Raw genomic sequence first — 20,152 nt, forward strand, 5'->3', positions numbered from 1 at the left:
ATGACTCTGCACCAATCGAACCTATCCAATACAAAAAGAAGATGCCAGGGGACCGTCTTTGGGTATAAAAGCAGCGCGTCTCACCGGCACGAGACACACTCCTCTTCAAATCGATCAGAGCCATCAGTTTCCTTGGGGCCAATTCACTAGTGATACACCATGAACACCTTGGTAAGTGCACATCACTGTGATCCTTTTCTTAAAATTCATAAGACGCTTGTTCGTGCCTCGTTATGTAGCGTTCTCTTCAGCGTTTATTAAAATGACAAAAATGAACCGCTCTTACATTTGCCCTATTTTGGACCTCCTCGTTATAGAGCTTAAGCAAGCTTGTTGACCTTGCTTCGAAACATGCAAGTAACATCAAACGCGGTCTTACGGAAGCGCCACAGCATGGAGCAAGAAACCTAAAGCTCGAGCTACGCAATATCTTGCAGCGGTCTCTCGGCATTCAGGACAGGATCGCTGACTTGAGCAGTCCTTCTCCCGGAAGATTCGTTTCTTGCGGTGTCCTTTTATTTCTTTATTTTATTTTTTAACTTCTCACTGCCAATCTATGTGAACGTTGAAGTCTTTACATTGCTCGTTTTTTCGCCTCTTCGTCGCAACTCCTTCAGTGTGATCAGAGTGTATTCTCGGTCTATCAAATCTCGAAAACATTCTGTTTAGTGTGTGCTTGCAGAGCGAACACAATGGTCTATCCTATATACGGGGTGATCATGTTTTTAGGTTTTACAGAATTTTTTAAAATAAATAGCCTGTGACAGAAAAGCACAATTCTCGTCCTTGAGCTCAATTATTCAAAAAGGCGAGCACTACTCGACGAGAAATCGAAGCACATATTCAACTAATTAACAGAAATTAACTAATTAGCTTCTTACTTAATTACTTACCGCCCATATTGCAACTTACGAGTTATAGCCGGCACGCTTGCAAGTCGTATCTACTTGGAATGAATTTCCAGGACGACACCAGTATTGAGATATGCGCCATGAAACCCGACGTAGAAAGGCACTTTTATTCCACTTTTTAGCAAAACGCGCTTTTATGCATTGCAGCACAATGATGGTTGAAAAGAGAGTTGCCCCACATCGTGCATCTGTTACTTTTCGCATCCCAGGCCTTGGTCGTCGCCTGCCTTTTGGTGGCCGGAGCCAACTGCGCTGCCGTCTTCACCTACGGTGTCCCGGCTGCCGTGCCCGTGGTCCACCAGCCCGTGGTGTACCAGACCGCGGTGAGGGCTCCCGTGGTGGCCCACCACAAGGAGCTGGTGCACGTTCCACACCACGAGTACGGATACGCCGTCGAGCAGGACAAGGTAGTCCAGCCAAAGTCAACCGTGGTCCACCACGACCCACTGACCGGGTGAGCAGGTTAAATACGTTCCCCTCACTTTCTGTCGAGATTCTTCTTTTTTTTTCACCACGTATCATCGAAGGTATGCGATATAGAGAAATTTTGGAGAAAATTACGTTCCGTAGAAGCCCAAGGTTGTCCCAACTCGATGCAAGAGGTTGAGTCTGCACACGTGGCTTTTGTGAATTGAAGGCCTTTTCTCAGACCTAAATATTACAAGTGGAACAAAATTTGAAAGTTTGGCAAAAGAACCTGGCACTTTGAAGTACACAAACTGATTGTAACAAAAATGTTCGCCTACTTTTTTCCTTCACTGCAGTAACATAAAACATATGATTATTTGTTCGAGGACGATATAAAGCACTGCCTTCAAATTTGTATCAGACATATTACCAGTGAGCGCAATATATGCCACGCGCCGCCGTAGCCCACTTGGCTATAGCGTTGAGCTTGTGAGCTGAACGCCATAGCGGCAACGGCGGCCACATTACGATGGGGGCTGGAATGCAAAAACAGTCGTGTTCTGTGCATCGGGTGTGCGTTATTGAACCACCGGTGGCCAGAATTAACCCAGAGCCCCCCCCCCCCCCCCACCCACTACGGTGCGCACCACGATCAGATCGTGGTCATGGCACGAAATTGCCCAGAATTTAATTTAAATTAAGTAATGTATGTCATTTTCTAATAGACACTTAGTCAAGCAGACTTCGCTGAGCCATCATACATATACAGGACACCGAGACAACGGGCACGTTGTTAAAGTAAACGCACTGCATGGACGTCAAATTAACCCACATCAGCATGTTGAATGTGGAATGTGTGGTGCCATAACGTTATATGCGATCACATAATGTGGAGCTGTATTCATGTGTAATACATGTTGTTTAAACAAAGGGAGAAACTTTTTTTAGTCACAGGATTATTCTTTTCTTAATTTTGGTAATCACTTCATTACGATGTCACTGACGACAACGACTGCGAGGACTCCGAAACTTATAAACTTATGAGATCGATATTGTCGATGCGATCACAATGCGACATTTACAGAAGGAGTGTATCAAGGGAGCTTAGCGAGCCTCGAATCACTTTCGCGCTGACGCTGTGTGGTACATAACCATGTCGTCCTTTTCCTCCCGAGCAGCCTGCCCTACCAGCAGACCGACTACCACCACGCCCCAGTGCTGACCGGTTCCCGCACCTACGTGCACCACAGCCGGCCTGGTTACGTCGCCGAGCGCACCAAGACCTACGTCATCTGAGCATGCCCCTAAGCCCCATGACAACGCATCCGAACTACATATGGTCAGTTGGTTGACCAACCATCCCGGATCCGTATCGCTTTGTTGGCGTCTCTGTTAATAAATACAAATCTTTTGTTATCAACAAAAGTTTGCTGCACTTATTGATGCTATTAGCACTCTTGGGGAACTTCTCTCAGTTTGCGGTGCGCCTGTACTACGTAGTGTTGGGGTCTCGGTGCTGGCGCCCGTTATTGCGAATGGGTCGCAAGCCCCAAGGGTAGCGTTGGCCTGGCGGCCTGGGGCACTGGAAGCATCCGAAGGTCCCGGCAAAGCATGAGAAGACTGGTAACAGAACAACTTGTTTATTCTAACATAGCAAAAGAGCGGCCGGTCAGGTCGACCGAAGTGGAGAGACGGGAGAGCACGTAACTCAACAGAAGAAATCGGAGCCTCTCTCCTGGCGTCCGGGGGCAGCTGCTCTTATACTCTCGGCGTCGCGGGCCAGAAGGAAGGTCACGGGATGAGCCCACGCGACGGCGGAGCATGAGCCCACGCGACGGCGCGCACGGTCGAGCCGAGAGACATGTTGAGCCGAGTGTAGTGACGCATCGCCAACCCGCCGACGGACAGACCTCCTGGCACCTCACTTGGGGAGCTCCGCTCCCCGGCTGCCGCGCATTGACAAGCGTGGGCACACACACACACACGCACACACGAAGACACGTGGCACTGAAACACGCCTGGACACGCTTGGCGGGGAGGCGTTGCGGCGGCGTCGAACGGGCCAAAATGTCCGCCGCTTTGAACGAAGCCCCGGCGTCCGTTGCATCCGCGCCGGCATTACCGCGCGTTGTAGGCGAAACGTAACAGACCGCCCCGCCGGGGGAAGGAGATCCCGATGGTCAGGGGACTGCATCCGCTGTCCGGAGGGATGTCGCTCGATGATGCTCATAACCGAAGTCGGGCGTCCTTTGGCGTTTCTTGAGCGCAGCGCACAGAGAAGGCCTCGTTCTCACGTTCAGGTGCACACAGGACACTGCAAAGTGACTTCGGGAGAGTTGACATTTTTGTTCTCGTTTCCGGCAAGCGTTAGAACTACGCCGAAAGTCAACCGCTCAGTCAGCAAGCACGGCACAACCCTCACTAAGCCCTGCCAGGCTCTTTCCCCTTTTATACTGCTGCCTAGTTCCTTACAGTAGTTTAGCAGCACTCCGAACGCGTCCACAAATCGGAAAATTGCACTAGAAAGCACATCATCACTTTGAAACACTACACGAAAGCAATAGGTTAAAAATCCTGCCTCAGGAAGAAAAACATCAGTAACAAGCAATTTTGAGGCTGATTCCCACGTTAGGGGCTTCGACTTAAGCCATCGGCGTTACCGTTGAGACTCCCCTTTTTGTAACGCACCTCAAAGGAATATTGTTGCAAAGCGAGGCTCCAGCGCAGGAGGCGGCCATTTTTGGGAGAGATGGTCTGCAGCCATTGGAGAGGGCAGTGATCCGTCTCAATGATAAACCTCGAGCCAGCTAGGTAACATGACAATTTCTGAACGGCCCACACGATACACGCACACTCTTTCTCGGTGGCGCTATACGCCTGCTCACGACTCGTCAGCTTACGACTAGCATACAGGACGGGGTGTTCTACTTCTCCATTTTCCCGTTGGCACAGTACAACGCCCATGCCTCGCTCACTAGCATCACACTGAACAACGAACCCTTTTGAGTAGTCGGGCGATCGTAGCACAGGCTGGCTTGTTAGGGCGCTCTTTAGGGCGCTAAAAGCTCTTTCCTTTGTCTCATCCCAGACGACTGTTTGCGGCTCTGTCTTTCTTAGAGCATCCGTTAGGGGAGCCGCGATATCAGAGTACCTGGGGATGTACCTCTGATAGTAGCCGGCGACACCTAAGAACGACCGAATATCGGTCTTCGTGCGCGGTTGCGGGAAGTCTCGCACAGCGGCCACCTTTATTTCAGAGGGGCGGCGACGACCCCGACCAATCACGTGTCCGAGGTAGACAACCTCGGCCTGTGCTAACTGGCACTTGGGAGCCTTGACTGTCAAGCCCGCATCGCGCAGGCGGGTTAGCACTGCCCGCAAGTGCGCCATATGCTCAGGCCAGGATGCGGAGAATATCGCTACGTCGTCTAGATACGGTAAAGCGAATTCTTGCTGTCCCCGCAACACTTTATCCATGAGGCTTGAAAAGCAGTATGGCGCGTTCTTCAAACCAAAACTCAAAACTTTAGGACGGAATGTCCCCATTGGTGAAATGAACGCCGCATACCTACTAGCCTCTTCTGTAAGTGGAACCTGCCAATAACCCCTGACAAGATCTAGGGTGGAAATAAACTGAGCGCTACTCACTCTCTCAAGGCGCTCCTCGATGTTAGGGATCGGATAAATTTGATCCTTAGTGATGGAATTAAGCCTGCGGTAGTCGACGCAAGGACGAGGTTCCTTGCCCGGTACCTCAACTAAAATCAAAGGGGAGGTATAATCACTCTCACCTGCTTCAATAACACCGAGCTGTAGCATTTTCTTTACCTCAGCCTCCATAATATCGCTCTGGCGGGGTGACACCCGGTACGCCTTGGATCGTACTGGCTCTGGGGAGGTAAGTTCTATGTCATGAGTAAGGACAGAAGTCCTACCAGGCCTCTCAGAGAACAGACCTTGAAACTCTTGTAAGAGCTGGTGTAGTTCGGTTTTCTGCTCAGGCGACAGCGATGCTTTACTTATTAAGTCACTAATGACTTGATCGGTGTCTTTCCTGTTCGTCACTGAGCCTAGTCCCGGAAGCTCGACCGGAAGCTCTTCGGGAACGTTTACCATCATGCACACCACTGCTTCCCGTTGCTTATAGGGTTTGAGCAGATTACAGTGGTAAACTTGCTGTGCTTTCCGCTTTCCTGGCAGACTCACCACGTAGTTAACGTCCGACAGTTTTTGAACAATCCGTGCTGGGCCCTCCCACTGCACGTCGAGTTTGTTCTTTAGCGATGTGCGCAATATCATGACCTCATCGCCCACCTCAAAACGACGGGCCCTGGCTGTCCGATCATAATAAACCTTGGCCCTCTGTTGGGCCTCTGCCATTGCTTCACCTGACAACTCCTGTGCCCTTCTTAAGCGTTCGAGGAGCTTAAGCACGTACTCTACCACGACTGGGTCGTCGCCCCTGCCTTCCCATGATTCTCGAAGCATGCGAAGCGGAGATCGCAGCGAGCGACCGTACACCAGCTCAGCTGGCGAAAACCCCGTAGCCGCATGCGGCGCGGTCCTTAATGCAAACATCACTCCAGGCAGACACAGCTCCCAGTCAGTTTGATGTTCAAAACACAATGCTCTCAACACGCGCTTCATGACGGAGTGGAGCTTCTCAACGGAATTCGACTGGGGGTGGTGCACTGAGCTGTGTAACAGCTTTACCCCACACCTTTCGAGAAAGGCTGTCGTCAAAGCGCTAGTAAACACTGTACCCTGATCTGACTGGATTTCCGCAGGAAAACCAACTCGCGCAAATATGGACAGTAGTGCATTGACTATCTCAACTGAGCTGAGTTCTTTAAGCGGCACTGCTTCAGGGAACTTTGTCGCTGGGCAGATCACAGTCAAAATGTGTCGGTACCCCGTGGCTGTTACCGGCAGAGGTCCCACTGTATCAATAACGAGCCGTCTAAAAGGCTCCGTAATGATAGGTACCAACTTCAACGGCGCCCTCGATTTGTCCCCTGGCTTGCCCACCCGCTGACAGGTGTCGCATGTCTTCACAAAGTGGTCTGCGTCCCGAAAACACCCTGGCCAATAGTACTCTTGCAAGAGACGGTCCTTAGTTTTCTTAACTCCTAGGTGTCCGGACCACGAACCCCCATGCGACAAGCGCAACAGATCCTGACGATAGCATTGAGGCACGATCAGCTGATCGAACTCCACTCCCCTGCGGTCTAGATACTTCCGGTACAGGACCCCACCTCTTTCCACAAAGCGAGCATTTTTCTTGGCGATACCTTCCTTGACAATGCAGCGTATGTTTTCTAGGCTGCCATCCTTCTTTTGCTCGGCTATCAAAGCCGACCGGCTGACTTTTAGCAACCTGTTTAGTCCGTCTGACGTAGGCGCGATGAGCAAATCTGGAGACAGCTCTTCTAACCTTCCCGTGTCGGGATTTTCCTCTCCAGTATCTGGTGCCTTTAACGCTACAGGCTCAATTTTATTCAGTTCGGGCGTGCTCTGAATACCAGCTTGCTGCGCCTCTGACCCTTTCTCATCGTTCAACAACGTCGGCCCCGCAACTACCGCCTTTGCAGCGAGCTCCCGAACCTTCGATCTGGTTAAGGCCTGAACGCTAGCCTCACCAAACAAAAGCCCCTTCTCGCGCAGGAGGTGATCGGACCTGTTCGAAAATAGGTACGGGTACTGGGGGGGCAGCATAGATGACACTGCGGCCTCCGTCTCAAGTGCTCCGAAAGGTCCTTCAATAAGCACTTTTGCTACCGGCAGACACACGCTATGAGCTTCCACTGCTTGCTTGATCCATGCGCACTCGCCCGTGAACATATCGGGTTCTACGTAAGAGGGGTGAACTACATCCATCGTAGCTGCGGTATCGCGAAGCACTCGGCACTCTTTCCCGTTCACGAGGAGGTCTCGCATGTAAGGCTCGAGAAGCTTGATGTTCTCGTCAGTGCTGCATAATGACAAAAACACGACTTTTGGTTTTGTTTCTGGACACTGCGCCGAAAAGTGACCCGGCTTCTGACACGTATAACACACGCGCACTTGCCTCATCTCGAACCGCTTTCTGCGTTCGGCTTCGGCTGCCGCCGTCTCCTCACGTTCGGTCGGACACTGCGCCGAAAAGTGACCCGGCTTCTGGCACGTATAACACACGCGCGCTCGCCTCGTCTCGAACCGCTTTCTCATGGGCGTGAACTTCGGCCTCTCAAACTTGGAGCCAAATTCACCCTTTTGACCGTCCTTAGCTCCGCGAGCCCGACGCGTCACAAACTCCTCGGCTAGCTCAGCGGCTCGAGCCACCGTACTAACGTCTGGCCTATCCAAGACCCAGTACCGCACGTTCTCAGGTAACCGACTATAAAACTGTTCTAGCCCGAAACACTGCAGAACTTTCTCGTGGTCACCAAACGCTTTCTCTTCTTTGAGCCACTCCTGCATGTTTGACATAAGCCTGTACGCAAACTCTGTATATGACTCACTCTTGCCTTTCTCATTTTCCCGAAACTTCCGACGGAACGCCTCCGCTGACAGCCGGTACTTTTTTAGCAGACTCGATTTCACTTTGTCGAAATCCTCTGCCTCCTCTCTCTCCAAGCGAGCGACTACGTCGGCCGCCTCGCCGGGTAGCAAAGTGAGCAAGCGCTGTGGCCACGTTTCCCGAGAGAACCCCTGCTTCTCGCACGTTCGCTCAAAGTTAACCAGGAACAAACCAATGTCCTCTCCAAGCTTAAACGGCCGCATCAGGTCAGTCATTTTGAACAATACTCGTTCTCCTGCACCGTGTGCCTGACTTCCATTACGAGCGCGTTCCATCTCTAACTCGAGACGCTTCATTTCCAAAGCGTGTTGACGGTCGCGCTCTTCTTTTTCTTTCTCTTTTTGTTCTTTAAGTTCACGCTCCTGTTTCTCTTTTTGCTCTTTAAGTTCGCGCTCCTGTTTCTCTTTTTGCTCTTTAAGTTCGCGCTCCTGTCTTTTTGCCGTCTCCCTCTCCTCAATGGTCTCAAGGCATTCCGACAGCTCGTCATCCTCAGCTTCTAACTCAAGAATAGCCCTTAGCAGTTCTGGTTTTCTGAGTTTGTCTGAGACATCCAGACCCAACTCTCTTGCAAGCTCCAGCAATTTCGGTTTGCGCAACGACTTCAAATCCATGGCTGCTCTGAATGCTGCTTTCTCTACTGCCTACTATTGTCTTGCCGCAAACTAACCCGGCAGCAACGACAACCACAATTACCATGTCTGTTTCTGACACTAACAAAAGCCTGGCAAAACTCAGAAGAAGAAAGTCCCGCACTCACCAAACCTCGCAGCCAAGAATTCAGCGCAGTCGTTCCGCTGCAGGCAACCAGTCATCACACAGGGCTCGTTGCACTGCTCCCGGATGGTCGTTGAGCTGCTCAGCATACAGTCAACCGCATCTCTTCGCTGCTGGCCTCCGTTGTCGCGATCTCACCGCTGGCAACCAGTTGTTGGGGTCTCGGTGCTGGCGCCCGTTATTGCGAATGGGTCGCAAGCCCCAAGGGTAGCGTTGGCCTGGCGGCCTGGGGCACTGGAAGCATCCGAAGGTCCCGGCAAAGCATGAGAAGACTGGTAACAGAACAACTTGTTTATTCTAACATAGCAAAAGAGCGGCCGGTCAGGTCGACCGAAGTGGAGAGACGGGAGAGCACGTAACTCAACAGAAGAAATCGGAGCCTCTCTCCTGGCGTCCGGGGGCAGCTGCTCTTATACTCTCGGCGTCGCGGGCCAGAAGGAAGGTCACGGGATGAGCCCACGCGACGGCGGAGCATGAGCCCACGCGACGGCGCGCACGGTCGAGCCGAGAGACATGTTGAGCCGAGTGTAGTGACGCATCGCCAACCCGCCGACGGACAGACCTCCTGGCACCTCACTTGGGGAGCTCCGCTCCCCGGCTGCCGCGCATTGACAAGCGTGGGCACACACACACACACGCACACACGAAGACACGTGGCACTGAAACACGCCTGGACACGCTTGGCGGGGAGGCGTTGCGGCGGCGTCGAACGGGCCAAAATGTCCGCCGCTTTGAACGAAGCCCCGGCGTCCGTTGCATCCGCGCCGGCATTACCGCGCGTTGTAGGCGAAACGTAACAGTAGGTAAGTACGAGGGCGAATGAGAAAGTGTTTGCCCTTATCTTTCTAGCCAAATTGCGGCTGTAAATGAGAAGTCAACATATACATTCCGAGCGTTGGACCTTTTTTGGACCGGCCCGACCATAGATGCCGGTAGCTCCACGGCACGGCATTGCTGTCAGTTGTCGAAGATGGCGGTTGTGCTTCACACGTTCACGGCGTACGAGCAGTGAAGTCTGATTCGTCTTCTATGGAGCAAGGGACGAACGCCCACCTAAATCCACAGGGAATTGCAGCCCACGTATGGGGAAAGGTGCCTCGCTTTGATAAATGTGAGGTGCTGGTGTTGTAATTCTGCAAAAGGCCAATGAAGCCAAGACAGCAGTCCGACGGTGGTTCCCAGTCAGCCGGCCAAATTCTAACACAGGGGCATCTCTAATGTAGTGCTGCGATGGGTCAAATATCTCAACCGGTGTAGGAACTATGCGAAAAAATAGTGTAAGGTACGTAGAATAATATGTATATTTGTAATTGACTGTACGTGCCTTATTTTGGCCAATAAAAAATAGAGGCAAAGACTTTCTGTTTCGCGCTCGTATATATGTATATGTCCGCGCTTAACTTTTTTCCCGCCGATTTGGGCCACCGAGTAGTCCATAGTCAAATGCGTAGAGCGTCGCGGTGCTGTGCTGAAGGAAGGGGGTTCAAAACGGACCCTTGGACTAACTTGGGGTGCCCCTCTTCAATGGACCCTTGGGTCTTGCCCTCGGACCCTTGGGTCACTGGATGTGACCAAGGGTCGCCCATCACTGCATCACACTTCAATGCAGTGCGATCAAAAGTCATACCTCGCATGCTAATGCCAAAGCAATTTGCTGTGTCTGAAATGAAATTACACTGTCACGTCAGTCATTTCACTGTTTCAATATCTCAGCGCAAGATTTTCTTAATACATTTGCCCCATCATCATCAGCCTGTTTACGCCCACTGCAGGGCAAAGGCTTCTCCCATACTTCACATTTTCCCAATTCTCCCCTAAACAAGGCTTAACATCACTACATCTGGGCAAATTTTACTAAAGTTGGCAGCACCACTCATATAAGCCACTCATTGGTCGGAGTACTCTCTAAAGAGTGCACTCAATATAATGCATAACTGTGGGGCAGGACATTGATGGGGACCGGAAAATATCAGAATCAGAAGGGCGAGCCAGTGCCTACGACTAATTATGTGGCGCTATCTGGCCATCACATTCCTTTATTGGGAAGGAGGGGGGGGGGGGGGGAGGGACTGCGACATTGACGAAAAAAATCGCAAATTTGCTTTGCCAACGAAAAACTTTGATTTCAGTTAGATGACGGTTCGACATTTTATTTCGGGCTTGCTGCGCGAAGAAACAAGCACAAGAAAACCTGAAAAGACTTAAGCTACAGTAAAGGAGAATTAACAGAACGTTATTAACGAGTGGCATATCTTTTATTTATTCATCCTTTCGCTGCTTCTCCATCGTGAACACAAAACACAGCGAGTCGGTCTGTTTTCAGCACTAAGGTCCATGTGGGAAGGCCACATTTGCCAGTCCGCTAACTCGGAAGCAACTCAGTCAAATACGTACGCGTACAGCGTATTTAGCCGAATTAAAAAAGTACCTATAGCGTCCTCAAGCCGCACCGTTGTTTATGAGAGACCCAGTAGTGCTGGGACTCGAGAATAAGTTCGACCATCTGGTGTTCTTTAACGTACACCTAGGTCTAAGTAAAAAAAAAAAAAGTTTTTTTGGCATTCCACCCCTATCAAAACGCGGCCGCCTGATCGTTGAATCGAACCGCCGCGGAGGGCACGCGGTGGGCCCTGAGACATTGACAGGCAGGCGCGGCGCAAGCGCCATCTGTCTATAGTGAGCGAACTAGCCGGTAAAAAGCGTCTGTAGTGGTTGCTACTAAAGTAAACATCGAGTTAGCAGTTCGCCTCGCTTTAGTGGAATGCGTTGCAAGTGCGAAGCGACATGGCCCGAGCCGATAATTGTTTCCTTTATACTTGATGAAGTTACAACAACAGTGTAAGTTACTCTACTGTTTTTACGTCACAATAGAATACGTGGTGTTGACAGGACTTCTAACGCGACACATGAACGACGTGTATGAGTTCGATTAATTGAACCCTCACAATAAAAAGGGGGAAGGGGGAGGAGACAAGAAGTAAGCTAGTGTCACGCGTTGTCGTTGCATGGTTCGGCGTATAGTATTCAACCATTATTCTCTCGTGTCTTTTTATTTTTTGTCTATGATGTCTCTGATACCAGAAGACCGACTACCAGGACGCCCAAATGGTGACCGGTTCGCGAAGCTCTGTGCACCACAGTCACCCGCGTTGCGTCACATGACGCACCAGGACCTTCGTCTACTAAACACACCGTTTCTAAAGATCACGTCGTCCACCGAGTAACGACACGCCTACTTCCCGCCCTTTTCTCCACGTTCCCCTCCCTCCTCACCCTCGCCCTTTGTGTGTCGTGCGTTCAAGTGAACGTGATACTTTCCTTCCACGGGACACTCTCCAAGCAATATTTTGGCGTGGAGTTTTGGACTAAAACGTGGGCCAGAGGTCCACGCTAAAATCCAAACCGTCAAAGGGACCTGTAACAGCCACATTGAGCTAGAAAGCGAACGAGCGGTTCCACTCTAGCCTTCGCTATTTTCCCCGTGGATTATCCCTTCTCCTCGCCTCGTACATCTCTAGAAGACACGCGGACACTGCTGCGGCACCGAAAGCCACGTTTGCGCGCTTTTCTTGTCTGAAAACGCCATCAGCTTCAGCCTATCACGAGTCCTCGCATTCTCGGCTACACGCTGTTGCCACCACACGCTTAGTACAAAGCAAGCTGCACTAGGTGAAATAAGTTGATTGCGCCCGACAGGCAAGCGAAACGACAAGGAAGAGCGGACGTCGTAAGACTGCATGGAAAATTCGTTTTAGCCGACGGGTCAGAACTGACGTCGTCCTGTAAGTCGCCAAATCCACATTTTTTTTTTTTTTTTTGCCTCGGTCACATTACGCGCATGACGCTTCTGGTGTCACGATGTGTCGAGAAGGAACCTAAAATAACCAACGTTAGGATACTATTTCGGTGACGACGAGTTGTCGCCCGACTGAAAGATGGCAGCTCGCAAGGACATGGAGAAGGAGCACACACTCTCTCGCACACAAGGCGCTTGCAGTCGTAAATCGCTATTTGTGTGCGTGACCTGATTCATTTTGTCTTTGAGCGTTGCAATTTTGTGCCGATGAAAGTTCACTCACGTAGACACCCAGTCGAGAAAGACGGCAGGAGCGACACGTTCAGTGAACCAATAAAGAGCTCAGACGATCGGCAAGATCACGTTTAATGGCTCCCATAACTCTGCCGCGGCAGCGCTTGTGTCAGAAAGATAGCGGCGCGGGAACTGTGTGTCCAAGCTGGTCGTTCTAGGATGCATTGCGCTCGCCCCACTGCAGCCACGGTATAAAGCAAATTACGCTATACTCGAAACGTTGTTTCTAACTAACCAGTCAGAAACAACTTTGCTCAATTGTGCTGAACTAGCACTATAGGGCACCAGTTTCTTTTAGGGCGATTCACAGCTGATACCGAAGCAGACGTCCCGGCTATGTTCCTACCACACCTTAGTGAAGGAGCCGAGAATCGACCTTCTACCAGCCGCATAAGGCCAGCGAGAATATTCATTTATTTAAAATACATTCCAGTGGAGGGCTTAGAATAAGTTACAAAGATACCGAAAAAAAATTACAACGTTTATACAAGTAAGCGAGAAATGAACACCTGAAGATTATATATAAAAAGCAACACCAATGCATACACACATACCGACAAGCACGTGCGCACGCGCATGCATGCACACATACACACACATATGCGCACACGCACACACACACATACACATACACATACACATACACACACACACACACACACACACATACATACATACATACATACATACATACATACATACATACATACATACATACATACATACATACATACATACATACATACATACATACATACATACATACTTACATACATACATACATACATACATACATGCATACATACATATACGCATGCACACACGCATACATACATACACACATGCACACACGCATACACACACGCACACATACATACATACATACATACATACATACATACATACATACATACATACATACATACATACATACATACATACATGCATACATACATATACGCATGCACACACGCATACATACATACACACATGCACACACGCATACACACACGCACACATACATACATACATACATACATACATACATACATACATACATACATACATACATACATACATACATACATACATCTGCCACAGCAAACACCAAAATATTAAAAAGAACGTAGAACCACAATTCAATGAACAATCAGAAGATTAAAAAAGCCCAAATACGAAGCACTGCTACAAACAATTTATCGCAATAGAATGTGATAAAAAGATAGCAACGGGTAACTGGGGGAATGCGTGTTTATGTGACTGCATTTTTGACTGTCTTGAGCTTCGGCTCCCAGCAACAAAACCGAAGCTTCCTGCGCCTTTCATCATTCAACGAGATACCTAAAGGACATGTGGAGCATTTCAGAAGCGAACGTGGAGGCAAATATTGAAGTGTGTGGGTGAATGGTAGGCTAAATACAAACAGCTGAACCTTCATTTCTGCCCGTTTACAGGCGTCGAGCCATTACGCGTACAAAGTTTTCCCGCGGCCCTGAAAGAACCAATGGCTCTCCGCATTTTGATGCGTTATGCTAGTCGCACGGTTGACTTTCCCAGTCTCCACGGTTAAGAAAACAAGGAACGTTGTTTATATCTTGTTCTAGCAGGGAGGACGTTGTGGTGATGTACGATCAAAGATTAATCTGCCTAGCTGCAAGCTAAATTTTACGACATTCGTGAAACAGACATGCAACTTTACGGATCGCCTGCATAAGTAATTTACTGAACCCCCCCCCCCCCATTTAATTACAATCTTTGTCGAAACTTACGCAAGCGTTCAGGAGCCGCGTACACCACAACATAATTAAAACTCTTAAAAGTGAATAATGGTGTAAATCGGCCTATAACTCACATTCTTACACTCTTTGTGGGTGTAAGAATGTGAGTTATAGACAGATTTACAACCTTAGTCACCCTTAAGGATGCAAGTTACTTTGCTGTGTAGGAAGTTTTAGCAAGTGTCATAAAAGAACTCAATGTGTCACAAGTTAACATCTGGAGTCAATAGGGAGCATCTTATGGGTGATGTAAGAGCAACGCTCAAAGACCGTCGGTTAATTACGGGCTTTGCTAAAAGCTCATTAGGCAAATGCTCGAAAGCATTATACGACGATTATCCACAGTGTATCGCAGTGTGCTAGTAGAACTGTACCTGACGTTAATTAAGTAGAAATATGTGCCATGGTAGGGGTGATGTGAAGAGAAAGTTGAAAGTTTCTGACTTAACTATGAGTTACTGAAACTCCGTCTTCTCCCGATTTTCATGCGTTATGCGAGGCGCTCTCGTTCTCCCCGATGAACTAAACGAGCCAAGTTTTTTTATATAAATTACGTTTATTTGAAATCGGGCTGGCGCATTATGGGTCATGTGTAGGCAAAGACCAAAGTTTGTGGGTTAATTGTGGGGTTGTTGTTGTTGTTTTCAGTAAACTGCTTATGCAGGCGATCCAGAACGTTACAACTCCGTTTTACGAACGACGTAAAGTTTACCTCGCTATCCTATAATAACTATAATAGCCCCCGAGATCAAATGAGCAGAAAATGGTGGAAACGTTGTGAGCGGACATAGCCAGAATTTTTTGTCACTGGGCGCACCCACTTTACTGGATACGGGGAAGGTGACTGCGGGAGGGAAAGGGGCGGGGCATGCCACCTACTATTTCGGCGGGGGGTGGGGGTGCGTAAGTGCTGGGTGTGCCCTCTCCCTGGCAACGACACTGAACATTATGGCCGACATGCACGCGAAGATAGGCGTGCCTGCGTGAAGTGCAGTTTTTGCTAAATATTCCTGATCCAAGTCTTCTAAAGCGTTATGTGCAGGAGAAGTTTGAAAGCACGCGGTTTAATTATAGGCAACTGAATTGGTTGATGTGGCTGCTCGAAAAAATAGCGCTGCGGAACTTAGGCTGAGATACTGCAAGAAAAGGTTGCGCAAATCTGCGATCCTTTTTTCTTTCTTTTTCTTTTTTTTTTTGTTTGTTTTTTCTGTGACAGCTGTAAAGAGGAAGCTTTAGTTCGGCGGCTCCCAACCAAATGAACGGGAGAGAATAAATCGTTTTTCTCGACAACCAGCGCACGAAATTTGATTAGATTTGTTGCATTTGAAAGAACAAGCTAATGTCTAGTGATTGTTCTAAGCGTATTCTTCATTTATGCCATCAATGTTTCTTTATAGATGTAAAGATTCGCAAATTTTCAGAAAACGACACTATCAAGGATACAAATTTGTAGCTCAGCCATGAAAAATGATGTCACAATTATGTCAATTGCATCTAATGGTACACTTAAAGCAGACAAACGTTATGAATTATACATGCAATATCGTATAAAACATATTCAGCTCTCTTGCCATGCACACGTTAATAGGCCACTGGTTACATTCATATTCACTGAAGTAACAGCCGGGTGAAAAAAAAAGACTAGAAGCAATGAAAAAATGAATAAGATTCGAGGCTTTGAAGAATGCCTACTTTTACGCAACAAAGCAAATTCGGTGAAGTGGAGTTGTGCCGCATTGTTTAACAAGTTACAGAACTAAGCCAGACGATCGCGCACAGTGTTACGAGCACATGAATGTGCGTGTTGTTCTCTTTTATGGATCTCCGTTCTGAAGCATGTGATATGAGCTGTGCTATTGGTTAAAGTATGCAGTGAAGCTTAACTTTCATGATAAAGAACCAACTAGCCGTTACGCAACCACTCATTGTAAGCGTGGAACCTGTTCAAACACTATAGGAGGCTACATGTGTGCCTCCAATCAAGCTGCAGTCTTTATTTGTAGTTTCCTTTCGCGGGTGCATAGCACAGCGTCATCTTCTTGTGTCGTGAGCATAATTTACATTTTTTTTCGTGATGTGACCACCGTCTGCGAATAGTTATTCAAGGCTCACTTCTAGCTCTAGTAAACAAACACGAACATTAAAGTACTCTGATAAAAAAAAAATTTATGTTTTTGCGTTAGTGCTCAACGCGGTGGCTCCTTCGTCGTTTTGGGGCTAGCGCTTTGACCCGTAAAAGATTCATTTACTGCTACGCATAGAGTTCCAAGAGTTTGAGTGTACCCGAAAATCTATGCATCTGATCGCGGCAGCAAAATCTCCTTTCCCGGGAGTATTTTAAACCTCACTTCAGAACGCAGTTTGCGATAAGAGCGGCCGTCGTCGGCCCCTGATAATGATAACAACACTGCAGCAGAGCGGGAGCACGAATCGTGTCAGTCTTGCATAGAACAGCCTAGCAGGCCGCAGCAGAAAGAGCAAACTGAAATCTCGCTGGCTCAATATGTGCTTCTCGGGTCCGCGGCGTGGCTTGCGTGTCAATGTGACTGTGCTTGAACGCAGGGACGTCATCTAGGACTAACGAGCTCCACTAGATCGCCGCATTCGTTGTTTCAGGTTTGTACCCAAGGTTTGCGGGTTCTGAGCATCTGTGACCAAGAGAGCGGACTCGATTAAAAAAAAACAGTGGAGAAACACAAACCAGCATTTCCCATGCGCCGCGATGCCTTTATGAATGTGCAGTCGTCGCTTGACGTTTCAAAGTGATGTGGACAAGGCAAATGAGCGGAAAGCTACCACTAGGATCTCGCTAAACTTGCAGTCGGTACTTTAAAAGCACGTGCCGAAGTCAAACGAGAACCCCAAATTAAAACGAAAGACGCTCACGGGCCAAAAACCCGACCATCTCACTACAGATGTGTTACTACGTAATATGTGCATTCCTCTTAGGATAGGAAGCCAGCAAGAAAACTCTTATCCTTTTTCTTCTCTCTTCTGCTCCAACATTCTCTCTCTCTCTCGATAACATTTGTCAAATTCACTGCGCAAGTCCTTGAATTCTGCGTGAGAATAATGGGACATTTTTTTTTCAGGACCGCAGTCCTGCAAAAAGCAGCCGTACGTGGCAATAATACGCCTCAAACATGGCAAAATGCTCACAATAGAGGGCACGCCGAGAAAGAGGTGGTGGGAAGCAAACATCGAAATTATCAACAACGTCGGTGCCAACAGCGACGTCGCAGCGACCACGTCACGTAGTTTGCACAGTAGCTCAATGTATTCACACGGGCCAAGTACTCTAAAAAGTAGTGCGGCAAATGTGCACATAAAATAAAACTGATCAAATCTCCCACCAAGTGTCACTACGTCATTTCGGTCGCGACCTCAATTGTGTTGTTGTTGTTGTTGTTGTTGTTGTTGTTGTTGTTGTTGTTGTTGTTGTTGTTGTTGTTGTTGTTGTTGTTGTTGTTGTTGTTGTTGTTGTTGTTGTTGTTGTTGTTGTTGTTGTTGTTGTTGTTGTTGTTGTTGTTGTTGTTGTTGTTGTTGTTGTTGTTGTTGTTGTTGTTGTTGTTGTTGTTGTAGAAGAAGTAGCTGAAGTAGTCTATCTGAACATCCCACACGAGATTTTCGAAACTAGCCGTCGAGCCTTAAATGCATGAACCCTTCAACACAACAATGCCTCTCATCTGCGGCCAGAATATCGATTTCCACAAAATCTGAATTTAAGAATGGTGTAAGGAGACTTCATATTTGAAGGTCTTCTCGAATGTCATGCTGCAGTCACGTCGGAACGCTAGGTGCTTGGACGTCATCCCACTGAACCATGAAAACAAAGAAAGTTGAAACAAAAATGGGAATAACGACCCAAGACCAAGACCATCTAAACGAAATGTATTCAAATAGTAAAACCTTGAACCACCGCGAACAAACAGAAAAATATTAGCATAAGCCTTTGGCCAAACAACTGCGAATGAAAGGTTCTATAATGCTAAGCATTTTAATTAAATAAATATACCCTACTTAGACAGGGGGATTCTGAGGGTGTTTAAGTCTGGCCATGTGCGTAGTCCGAATTCCACAACATGAATACAGAAAGGAAGAAACGTCAGAACGTCAGAAGAAAAGAAGGAAGGTTATTTTATTCAACATTGCTTTTTTATACAAGCACAAAATTTAATTAAGTTTCCGTTACTATATTGAGTATTTTTAACTTCTTACTTTAAAGTATAGCTTTCTATATGACCGCACCTTCCCCCCTGACAAACCGCCCTATAAAAGCTGGCTCTTGTCCAGTTCCCCGTAGTGGTTGAACGCAAACAGTTGAGGAAGAAACCGGCAACCAAAAATTAAATTTAAATGCGTAAGCATTTCTATGCCTGCCCAACGAGGAAACGTGTAGGTGCGTCAGTCCGTCACGTAAGACAATCGCCATAAGGATAGGGCCTATAGCAGCGAGCGAATTGACCTTCGGGCTGCTTCTCACTTCAACGCGAACTAAGCGGCGAGAGCACGACGCACACGAAGCTATCAGCACTCGGCGCACTGTGTCCCCATCGCAGATCGCTTTCAAGGTGCACTCTTAAGCAAAATTACACCCTTTTGTCTCACAACGATAATCGTCATATGTCTTGTACGCATTCCCTTTCTTTAACGCGGCGAGCCCGGTACTTCCCAGCAACTAACGGCATGCGTGTTATCAGCATGACATAGCATTCCCGACAGGAAAGTAGCGGGCGCGGAGTTTTCAAGAAAGGAAACGCAAGCAAGACAGATGACGATTATTGTTGTGTGGCAGAGATAAACCGCAAAGGGTGTAACTTTGCCTAAGAGTGTAGAGCCCGCGCAACCGCGCCACACGCAGCCGCCACCGGAATACGGTTGATCACGGTTGATAACGCTTCGAATGGAGAGGAGGCAGCGTCATCGGCCACGTGTACCCATGGGCTCTACCAAACGTGACACTGTTCGATTACGTCACGTGCTACAGCACGCATCGGCTAGTGCTCAGATTCCACGAAGCAGCGCCAGCACGCAAACGCACCACCCTTCAATTTGAAGATAAAGAACAAACGCAACAATAAGAACGAAACAGGAGACAGTGCACATAAGAAATGTTGTATATATTCGCTTCATTTACTCAATCTCTCTCGTCATTTCACCCCTCGTCCACATCCTCTGGGGTTTGACTATAACATGAATGAACATTGCTACTATTCGCCTCCTCTTCATCGTATCATGCTGGTCTCAATTTATGCAACAAAATTATAGACTTCTAAATTAATTACCTGAACACATAAGTGAAGTCTGCCCGACTCTTGGCCGATCCGCGTGAATGGGTATGCGCCAAACTCAAGGTCATCATCATCTCAGTTAACATTTCGGTGTGGCAACCGCACTTGTCCGTTTCACGATTCCTTCGCGGTGTTTCTCGCATTTATACCAAACAGCAGCATACGAAGACGATACTGCAGGTGATTTGTAGTAAACGCTTACGCATCATGTAGAAAAGTCTCAAAGCAGATTCTGCGCGTAATCTTTGTAATCATTTATCTTATTTTATACTCCTTTTTATTCTTCACCCAATTATTTCTATAGTACCAGTTTTTTTGCAATACTAATCGCCTTCCAATTC

At 48.1% G+C, this 20,152-nt stretch overlaps 1 protein-coding gene across 1 annotated transcript; it reads left to right on the top strand.

Moving 5' to 3' along the window:
* The first annotated feature begins 56 nt into the window (after window positions 1–56).
* On the top strand, window positions 57–2,730 carry LOC126529132 (uncharacterized). The gene is made up of 3 exons (XM_055069445.2): window positions 57–171; window positions 1,121–1,365; window positions 2,498–2,730. The coding sequence occupies exons 1-3, from the start codon at window positions 160–162 to the stop codon at window positions 2,613–2,615; spliced, it is 375 nt and encodes a 124-aa protein (XP_054925420.1). The 5' UTR covers window positions 57–159; the 3' UTR covers window positions 2,616–2,730.
* Window positions 2,731–20,152: the final 17,422 nt, after the last annotated feature.

This window comes from Dermacentor andersoni, chromosome 8 (genome assembly GCF_023375885.2).
Source record: "Dermacentor andersoni chromosome 8, qqDerAnde1_hic_scaffold, whole genome shotgun sequence".
In the NCBI taxonomy this organism is placed as follows: Eukaryota; Metazoa; Arthropoda; class Arachnida; order Ixodida; family Ixodidae; genus Dermacentor; species Dermacentor andersoni.

Bases quoted from the DNA above. Each gene is read 5' to 3' on its own strand.
- LOC126529132 (XM_055069445.2), top strand. The intron at 1,366-2,497 runs GTGAGCAGGTTA...CCTCCCGAGCAG, and splicing joins CACCACGACCCACTGACCGG to CCTGCCCTACCAGCAGACCG.